Below are 10,594 nucleotides of genomic sequence, written 5' to 3' on the forward strand. Positions count from 1 at the left end.
TCTAACTTCCCTTGCAACTCAGTACCAGTCACCAAGTTCACTTGTGGGTCGCGACCTGCATGTGCTGTTGTTGCTGTTGTTCTGAACAAAATAAAAGTATCAGGAAGGAGGGCAAGTGGTGGGGAGTCAACACTGTCTGCAGAAACTCTTGTATCGATTTGAGGTACACTGATGAGGCATCCCACGTGGTGTTATAAAATGTACTTCTTCCTTTATGGTAGGTCAAAAGTTGAAAAGCAGCAGGCTGGCTCATCTCCCAGGGGCCCCTCCAGGTCTAACTGACTTTTATTTACAAAAAAATTAGAATGTAACTGCTTTACAATGTTAACTTTCTGCTGTACAATGTAGCAAATCAGCTCTATATATACATGGATCCCCTCTCCATGTACATATGGAGAGCCTCCACCCACCCACTCCCATCCTACTCCTCTAGGTCACCACAGAGCAGACACCCTGGCTTCCACCAGGCAGCGAAGTCACAAGACATATGTCTCCATCGGGCAGTTCTGCATGGCCTCAGGGGCTGCCCCAAGACTACACCCAGAGACACTCCCCTCTCTGCTGATAGGGGAAACGCAGAGAGGAAAATACCTAATGAAACACCTGGTCTCGTCTTTGTCCTAGCTCCTGTTCGCTAACCTCCACACTCAACCCTGGAAAGTTCCACCCAATCCATTCAGCCATTTCTGGAAACCTTAAACTTTCAGCTATGGAACTGGATGGAGAAATATTCACAATACCTACCTGGGTGAGAAGGGGGGCAAAAAAAAAAAACAAAAACTATATGAGTGTGTGCTATGATCAAGATTACAACCACCCATAAATATATAAATAGAAAGGCATAAACCTGCATGCATATAGGGGAACTAGAAGATACAAAGATATGTAAACTTCCCCACCACTGGGTGGGGAAAACTTCTTTTAGCAAAAATTAAATATCATGAAACAATCTCCCCTGAATCTAAGCCTCTTGCTCAGAAATGCTGCCAAGTTGTATTCTGGTGCTGAAGGCACGATTGGGATAAGCGTCTCCCTCCACCCTCAGCTCCCTACCTGGAAAGGTAAGGTGTGTGTCACTTCCTGAGCAACCCGAGCCTCAGCAGAGTGAGAAGTAGTTGGCTGAGCAGGGACCCATTCAGATCATGCTCCCCCATGCTCCAGGCACCACGGATGGCCCCCTGCCCCCAAAATATAGGACATAAAAATACAACGCAGGGTGGTTCTTCTAAAGATACATCTCTAAGAAGGGAGATGTCCCCACGTGGATAGGAGTGTCCACGTGGAGCCACGCAGGCCTGCCCTAGAAGGTGGGGAAGGTTTGGGCCATGCAGCTCCAAGCACTGGAAGGCGGAGGCCATGGAGGCTGGTAACCCACTGCTCACCAGCTGCTTGAAGGTCTCCAAGGCCAGTCACCCGACCTCTCTGAGCCTCCGTTTTCTCACCTACAAATGAGGATATACCCACCTCCTAGGCTAGTTCTGAGGCTTCAACCAAGAGAGCAGCGCCCTGCTCATAGTCAACAGTCCACATCAACCGCCACCACCATCACCCCACTATTCCTAACACTGGGACGTGCTGTGGGATTGGGGCGGGCAGTACACTTTTTGGCCACACTGCATGGTTTGTGGAATCTTAGTTCCCCCTACCAGGGCTCAAACCTGTAACCCCTTGCGTTGTAGAAACACTTAATCTTAACCACTGGACCGCCAGGGAAGCCCCTGGGGTGGGCAGTTCTGACTGTCAAGAGATTCTGTTCAGCATCTGCAGTGATTCAGGGAAAGGTGCATGGGGAGCCCAGAAAGAACAAGGGATCTGCTCTGGGTCTGGAGGCTCTCTTCCGATCGTGTGTGTGTGTGTATGTGTGTGTGTGTGTGTGTGTGTGACAGGAACACGGCCTCATGGAGCCCCCACCACCTCCTGCTGCTCTGTCAGGGGCAGAAGCTGAGATCCCGTGGGGACGTGGGGATGGGGGGGACAGAAAGACGACACAAGTATACAAGCAATGAAAGGGAAGCTGGATGGACCGTATTCATTCCTGCAAGAGGGGCACCCAGAGCCAAGGAACAGGCCCACACACCTGCAGCCCCGACCTGACCTCCGCCCTCCCAGTGAGGCGGGGCAAAGGGCGCGTCTCCACGGACCAGCCCTGATGCTGTTCCTACAGTTTGCTGACTTGGCCAACTATTAGCAAAAAACAAGCTAAAATTCACCTGTTTCAGGACACTGGCTTTTACGGGTGAATCGGTGAAATCTCCAGAGGTTAAGCGGCTTTGTTTAGCATCTGCTGCTGGGTTTGCAGGCGCCTGGACTTCGCACCCAGTGCGCTGGAGGACTCCTCGGAAGGTGAAGAGAGCCTCAAAGGGACCTCCCCCCCCCCCACCTCCAGCCCCACCAAGAACACAGGGTCGTCTCTCCCATCAGAAGCGGGAGAAATGCCCAGAGGAGGGAGCCTCAGCTTTGACGTCCAAGAGACAGGAACCCGTTCCATCCTCAGCCGCCCCCCCACCCCCAACCAACCCTGCTCTTGCTCTGGGACTCCGCAGAGATCCTCACTACGTCTCTCAAGGACCTCCGGGGGGACCGCTTAACCCAGGCAAGGGCAAGAGAAGTGCTCCACGTTTATCAACTCAGGAATATGTCACTGGAGGAAGAGTTCTGAGCTAAGCAGGTTTGCAACCACAGATTACAGGGCCCTGGCTGGTCGCGTTATCCCCGTTGTTTTGACTACGACGGCGGAAGCCTTGACCGGCTAAGTGTGACTGCTGTGCTTCTTCTGTTCACCACTAGGGGGCGAGAGAGACTCTCTCTGAGGTGTCAACCAGAGACGCGTTCCTCCATCTCTCCCGCAACCTGGCGTCAGTCCGGTGGGGGGTTTAAAAGGCCAGGATGGGGGTGCTCGCTGGCCACCGAATGACGTCATCGGCCGCCCCCAGAGCCGGCTCCCACCACGTCCTTGTGGGAGCCTCGATGCCAATTTAACTCCAGCAGCCTGGCTGGGAGCAGGTGGCAGGAGGGCCCTCAGCCCGCTCCTCACAGCAAGATGGGAAGTGAGCCGGCCTTGCCAGGCTGCCTGAAACCACGCAGGGAAGAAGGGAGACTCCGGGTCAACGGGCCACACCCCCTGGGCCCCGCGACCTCGGCTCTTGGAGGACAGAAAGCGGTTTCCGTTCTTCCTTCCACTTTCCAACCACCCAGGCAAACCTGCCTTTCTGGCTCAGGCGCCAAGTGGTAGATCCTCTCTGGGCCATCACTGTGTGTGTGTGTGTGTGTGTGTGTGCGTGTGTGTGTGTGTGCGCGTGCGTCCGTCCGATTCTGGACCGCAGTCCGCCAGGCTCCTCTGTCCACGGGTAGAAACCAACCCAATGCTGTAAAGCAATTATCCTTCAATTCAAAAAGAAGGGAAAAGGAATACTGGAGTCGGTTGCCACCACTTCCTTCTCTGGGGGATCTTCCCCACCAAGGGATGGAACCCACATCTCTTGCCTCAGCCTGCACTGGCAGGCAGATTCTTTACCAAGGGAGCCACCTGGGCCATCACTAGCTGGCTATAACCTGGGGATGAACTGTCACAGGAACACCTGGAGGCAAAGCCAAGAAGACAGTTGGAAGCACGGGGGGTGACACCATCACCCAGGCCCAGGCCCGGATGTCTGGGGGGGATACTCATGTGCAGGAGAGCTGAGGGCAGCACCTTGGGGTGCGGGGCACCTAGGCAAAGAGAGGAGAGGCCGGGCACCATGGGTAGGGAGGCTAAACACCTCCTCTTCCCACCGCTTGCGCCAAGTTCAACCTCAATGCCATTGGCTCTTCTAGACATAACTGGAATCATCTGTTGAGCATGATATCATGCTTCAAGAATCTCCCCACGCCGGCGTGCGATCTTGAGTCATCCCAGTGGTCTCCTTCCCCCTTGGTGGACCTGGGGGGCTCTGCCATCAGGACCCGCCTGCTGCCTGGCTACTAAAGCCTCACAGGAGCCAGTGGTTATAAGGGCTCCCCTAGCCCCATGGCCTCCACCGACCAGGACCAGGACCAGCCCGGGGTAGTCTCCGCCCCAGAGGCTGTTCGAGATTGAGCAGGGGAGGAAAGGGGGCACCTCTCCGTCTCACCATATTATGCCTCGAGCCCCAGGAAGAAGACCGACACCCCCTACCCGTCCCGCCTCCCGCCTCTTCCCCTTTCACACACAGGCACTCTCTGTGGACAGAGGGACCAAGGCCAGCTCTTTCACAAGCAGCTTTCCCCCTCAACTGCCCACAACGCCCCAGGGTCGCTACTGCCGCCTCCAGACCTGGGCCTCTGCAGGGGCCTCTGAGCCCCTGGCTGCCAGAGCTCAGAGACAGAACCAGCGGGATCCACGTGGGGTGGGGGTGGGGAAACAGGACCTGAGCTCCTGGGACTTCCCACCTGCTACCCGTCCCAGACACACACCCGGCCCCAGGGTGTGGAATCTCATCTAACAGGAAGATGTTTCCTCCAAGAAAAGCAGCCCCAGGGCTCTTGATCCATCACGGCCTCAAAGCCCCAGCCAGTGAGATGCCATGTGACACAGCCTTGCAGACACATTCAAGGGCAGATGGGGCAAAGAAAATCCTCAGGAGATAGGCTCCTTCCTTCAGGAGACACAGGAGACCCTCCCTGTGCTCTGAGCAGACCACACCCGGCTTACTGGGTACCTGGCCAGAAGTCTCTTTTCTCCTATCCTCCCCCACTCCCTGCCCCACACTAGCAAGGCAGTCTTCTCAACTTCCTCCGCCTCCCCTCAGACCTCTGTCCTCAGTCCCTGAATCCCAGGCTCCCTACTCTGGCCCCAAACTTGGCAGCTGCCCCAAGGATCTGGCCAAGAAGGCCAGGAGTGGGGGATGGGATCCCCAATTTTAGAGAATGGGCCTTTAGAGAATGTGGGGACCTGCTCTAGGCCTGGGTGACTCCACCCACCCTCCTATCCGAGTCAGAGATCATCAAGGAGCGGGCAGACGGACCCCCAAAGGTACATCAGTTAGGAGACAAGGTCAAAGCAGAGCTCTGGCCGTCAACAGCTGGGCAATGAGGGAGCGCAGGGTCAGGGGTCAGCTGTCCGAGAGAGAAAAGGGCTGGCTGACCCCCTCCTCCAGTGAATCGCGACCACGGAGAAGAAGGGACAGGCGGGGCCTGGGAGACAAAGTGACAAGTCAATGAGGGGCTGACCTCGAGGGCCTAGGCCAGACAGCAGAAAGGGAAGCAGCTAAGAATGGCCACGGCCTGCAAGGCAGCAGGGATCAATGGCTAAGAGTGGCCCTCGGGGCCACAGGAAGGGCACAGACTGCATCTGGGAAGCCCGGGGAGGGGAAGCTTGCCCTGGGATCCACGGGGTGGTGGTGGGGGGTGGCTGGACCCTGCATCTGAGCCAGCAAAGGCCAAGCGTGGCGTCCTGCTGGACTCAGACAGCGCAGCAGGGTCAGCGTGCAAATCACTGTATCCGCCTTAGCTGGAAGAGTCAGCATCGGAGTCACGTTCACAGTACCAGGGCCCATCGCCTGTACCTTGCCTGGTTGACAAAGGGCTTCCTCGCCCTTCATCTCTCTTCTGATGTCTGTTTTCCTAACCACCCTGAAAGGGTTGCAGGAATGTTGTGGGTCAGTGTTTTGCAGATGAAGAAGCTAAGGTTCAGACAAAACTTAAGTGCCCGGAGGTCACCCAGAGATAAGTAACAAAGCCTGACCTTTTGACTGCGAACAGGGCATGGACGCTATTGCAAACAATGTGTTCATCTCCTTGGGCTCCAGTATAATATGTAACAAGATACTGAAAGAAGTCAACCCCCAGGCCCACCTTTGCAATGCAAGTGCAGACTCCGGGCAACCTTGAACCACGCCCTCTTCCCCCCTCCCCCGCCTGCCCCCGGGGCGGGCCGGGGAGGGGAGGGGGGCGCGGAGAAGATCTGCCCAAACAAGTTCTTTCCCTGACACTTCTGCTTGTGAAAATATGAACTCCTGACGCTCCACCCTATTATGATTGCGGGTCCGGAGCTTCTCCCACAGCCACTACCTTTGGGGGGCGGGAAGTGGGGGCAATGTAGAAACTGGCCAAGGTTCAGTGTGGTGAGACTGTATCAAACCACTGCCTTTGGCGTATTAGTTAATGGCAAAGGGGCCAACAAGATTATGTACCAATTGTGACATCAACAGGGTGGGTGTAGGGCTTTTTAACATGAAAAGGCAGTTGCAACTTACAGGTTGCAATCAAAACCTCAACACGTAGGCGGGGTGGGGTGGGTGTTGGGGGGGGTGGGTGGGAGCAGAGCCCAGGCTTAGGAATTGACTCCCCGCTGCAAAAGCCCACAGGTCCACCCCCACCCTGCCAGAGGGAGCAGCCAGGAGGCAGTCAATGCCCTGCAGCCAGGAGAAATCCTGGGGCCTCTTCCCTTCCCAGTATCAGGGCAGGCGGTATTTATCTTGACAGGGTTCCTTAACCTGTATTTGCCTCCACCCCCCAAATTTCCTCTTGGGCTTATCTCCAAGCCATCCTTTTCCCTCCAAAGATGAAAGATTTAAACACGACCAGAGAGCAGTATATATAATCTTCAAAAGAGCACTTTAGACACCATAAAGAATATTTTAACAGGCGCTATTTTTTTTTTCTTCCCCTTACCACACCTGTCCTCGTAAACCATTTATGAGTTTGGCAGAGAGAGAAAATATACCAGCTGAGATAAAGGAAGGAAAAAACTGCCCAGGAAGGAAACCTTGGACTCTACAGAGATTACTTGGGACCCCTCCCGTAAACACTCGGAAGTTAGGGCTGTGGTCTGCCTCCCCTTGCAGCCCCCCAAAGCCCTTCTTGGCACCCAGCCACCCCCCACCCCCAGGGCTCCAGCGGTTCCTACCAGTGGCGCACAGAGCGATGAAGGTCTGGGCGTGCTTGCGAATCAGCGACAGCTTCTCGCTGGGCTGAGGCAGCTTGCGAAGGATGTGTTCGATGAAGTCGTGGGGGGTGACAGCCGCCAGGTTCCATTTCAACTTGCCCAGCACCACCAGCTCCCACTCCTGGGGAGGGAGGGAGGCAGAGAAGAGTATAAAACCCACACAGGCTGACCCAGTGTCCCAGATGGGAGGCTTGGGATCTAGACCAGTCTTTTGAGGATGTTCATTAGGACAAGGCTAGATTGGAAGGCCGGACCATTTATCAGAGTGGTCCTAAAGCTTTGAAGTGGGTGATGGCTCTGAAGGCTTCAAATGTCAAGCTCCCCGGAAACCAATGAGCGCCCAGGTGGCCACTGCCTCGATGGTCCTTTCTGCTATTTCTTCAGCCTCTCCAGCTGCACACCCTACCTCCCCATCCAACCCTGACTTCCAGAAGATGCTCTTGCCTGCCCACCCAGAAGGCTGAATTCACAGTAAAATACCGCCAAGGTTGTGGTGACCCTTTGGTAGGAACTTATTGTATATATCAGTGACTGGATTAATGAGTAACTTTTTTCATCCTCCTGGAAAAATGATGTACACAGAATGAAGCTCAAATGTAAGTTTCTTGGCCCAAATCCTCGGCAACCAATTAGCTCGCCTGCGTCGGTGCCAACAGTACCATTTTCCTCTCTGCTGCTAAGACTTTCCCTGGACACACAATGCAGAAGACCCCAGGAAACGACACCCAGACACCGCGCACCCTTCCACATACGGGTCTGCGCAGGTTTTTGTTACCGTAACTAAAGGACCAGAGGGTCACTGGCCACCCCGTTTTGCGGCTGGAGGGGATTCAGGAGAGGATTAAAGTGCTTGTTCGAAGTCATAGAGAAGAATGCAGCCCAAATGCTGGCGCAGGGCTAACCCGGTGTCTGTGGGCCTCTCACCAGCAGCCCACCTACTGAAAAATGTTTTGTTTCTTTCCCTCTTGGAGATACTTCCAGGAGAATTATGCTCAAGGGAAACGAGTCAAAAAGAATGCCTTAAAAAAACGTGCTGTCGGAGGGAAAACAGGTCTATTGATCAATCATCATCAGAAGAATGAGATGCTGAGACCAGCCTGTCTGTGCAGCTCGCTCCCACATTCACCCCAGGAAACTGACTCTCTTCCCCCCAGCCACCGGAGCCCCATTCTGCCCATGGCACCCACCGGCTGTGTGGTCTCCGCCATTGCCCTCCCCTCCCTGGTCTTAGCTTCCTCATTGGTAAAATAGGAGGACCCCTCTAGATCTCCACTTCTGGGATAAAGAGACTAGGAAAGGGCAGATGTGTCTGCAGAAATACAAATTAGCTTGGCAGACCCTCAAAAAAAATTGGGGTGCTCTAAAAAGATCTGAGCCCCCCATCATGATGAAACAGTGATGCAAAAGCATTATTTTTCCTGGTCTCCCTTGGGGAAAAAATAACTGGATCTTATTTCTACCCATTTGTTTGTCTTTACTGGCTTTAATGTCGGCCTTCGCTTTTTTCCGGAGGTTGGGGGTAAAAACACAGACAGCCTTCTAAACAATCAGGGTCTTCCAAGACGGCTTGAAATTCCAGCTCTCCTTCTCACGGGAGAATGTGAGTATAAACCACTCGACCTGTACCATTATTAAAGGAAGCAGATCTCCCAGAAGAAAGCACCTTTCTGGGCCTCTCCGACCAAACCAGAAGCAGCTGAAATCTGGCAGCTGTTCAAAGGTGAGGTCATTCATGCCCCTCTGCATTCTCGGAGATTCCTCCCCGTCCTTGCACATGTCTGCCGCTAGGTGGCAGCACAGCCTCAGGGAGGAAGGCCTCTCACAAAGAACTCAGTTCAGGCAGCCAGTCCCGGCCCTGTGGACTTCGCTGCAGGCCTGGCCAGCAGGGAGGGAGGGTGGAGAGGAACAGAGGGGGCTCTCTTCCAAAGAGTTGGGAGATGGGTGTGCAGATCACTGAGGGTGGGCCTCTGGGGCCACTCAATCAATGCCACACTGCGGCTACATGGACGTCTTAAGGGTGAAGCTGCAGAGGCAAAGGGTCCTACTGGGTGGGAAAAAGGTTTGCTGGCAGAAAACCAGAGCCCAGACAAGATCCCCATGTCTGTACAGAGGTTACAGCCCCACCGAAGATGGGACTCCACGCCTCCGAATCCTCCCACAAAGGGCCAAACTTGACTCTGCTCAAAAGCCAGTGAGTTGGTGTTTAGTGAACAGCTACTATGTGCTGGTATGCTGGAGAGACTGAGAGATTCCCTAGAGTGTACCTTTGAACTCCTAGTTCTTGGGAGACACGTCACAACACGTCTGGATCACGGTGAGGTTGATGACTGTCTCGGAAGTCAGTGATTGAAAATTGGGAATTTAATTAAAACATTAACAGTGTTGTATACCTCCACTACACACACACACACACACACACACACATACACACACACACATTTTGCAAATGAGTGTCACCAACCCAAACCTCTGTGAAGGAGGCTCTTATGCATGGGCGGAGCCTGAGTACTTTGTATATACAGTCCAGCACACAGTAGGAACACAAAAAGTCTCTATAGGAAAGGTCAGAGCTTCCCGAAGGGTGGACATTTCACAGATGGGTAATTTGGGGTCCTAAGAGTTTGTTCTGGGAGCGGTGGGTCAAGGCGGATTAGGCCAGGGCAGAGCAGAAAGGCAAGCAGGCAGGAAGGAGGCAGTCATTACCAGCAGCTCCTGAGGCTTGATGGAGTTGTCGGTGTAAATGCATAACTTCTCAGCGGTCAGCGGGATGGTCTCTTTGAGCTTGGACGCCAGGAACATGCACACGGCCCCCAGCAGCTGCAGATGGGTCTTCGGAGTTGGGACTCCGGCCAAGAAGCGGTCCAGGTAATTGATGGCGAGAGGAAAGACCTCCTCTTCGCACTTCTGCTCCTCACAGACCTACGACATGAGTGGGAAGGGGTCGGGGTGGGGGGAAGACCATAATATCAGGAAAGGAGGAAGAAAGGAAAATCGCACAATCTCGGGAAATGACAAAAATATTGGATTTGGGGGGAGGGGAGGGGAGTAGAATAAGCGATAAGAATGAAGACGAGGAAATTGGGGGCAATCTACGTGGTCATCCGCGCGGGGGTCCTTCCCGGGAACTTAAAATCTCAAAGGTGAAGGGGCTTAAGGACCCCGAAGCCGAGGGCGCAGCAGCGCCGGCCCCGCCGCCCCCGTGGGCCGCTCACTACTCCGGGCGCTTGCACTCACTCACTCTCTTTTTTGGATTTCGTCATCTTTTCAAAAAATCAATAAAAATATTCTGGAAGCTCCGGGGGTCCCGTTCTTGGTCTCATTCGGATCCCCAGACCCTGCTCTATCATTCCCGACAATTGAAAAAATTGTCGGGAGGGGTCCCCGCGGCCCAGGCGCCGCATTTGGGGGGGTGGGTGGGAAGAGGTGGGGAAGCGGGGGGAGGGCGGAGGGAGCGAGCGCCGCGCAGCCTGGGCGGCCGGAGTCGGAGCAGGGGAGACGGGTTCAAAAAATAATTAAAAATCGAGGAAATATCCCAGAAAAGCCCTTTCGCCGTGAAAACCCCGCAGAGGACCCAGGCTTCCCGCAGCGGAGGTTTGGGGCGCCGGGAAGGTCTGGAGCGCGACCCCTGGGGCTTCGGATCCCGAGGGGAAACTTGCAGGGGAGAGCGCGGCGGCTGGAGTGTCCGGCCGC

At 54.6% G+C, this 10,594-nt stretch overlaps 1 protein-coding gene across 1 annotated transcript in view; it reads right to left on the reverse strand.

The window, feature by feature from the left end:
* Positions 1-10,594, reverse strand: part of CCND2 (cyclin D2) — a 28,127-nt gene that overhangs the window by 16,437 nt on the left and 1,096 nt on the right. Inside the window, exons 2-3 of the mRNA XM_010844995.1 lie at positions 9,608-9,823; positions 6,866-7,025 (exon numbers count right to left, since the gene is read on the reverse strand). Coding sequence (XP_010843297.1) covers positions 6,866-7,025; positions 9,608-9,823 — 376 coding nt within the window. The remainder of the gene's footprint in view (positions 1-6,865; positions 7,026-9,607; positions 9,824-10,594) is intronic.

This window comes from Bison bison, unplaced genomic scaffold, assembly GCF_000754665.1.
Source record: "Bison bison bison isolate TAMUID 2011002044 unplaced genomic scaffold, Bison_UMD1.0 scf7180017864213, whole genome shotgun sequence".
NCBI classification, from domain to species: Eukaryota; Metazoa; Chordata; class Mammalia; order Artiodactyla; family Bovidae; genus Bison; species Bison bison.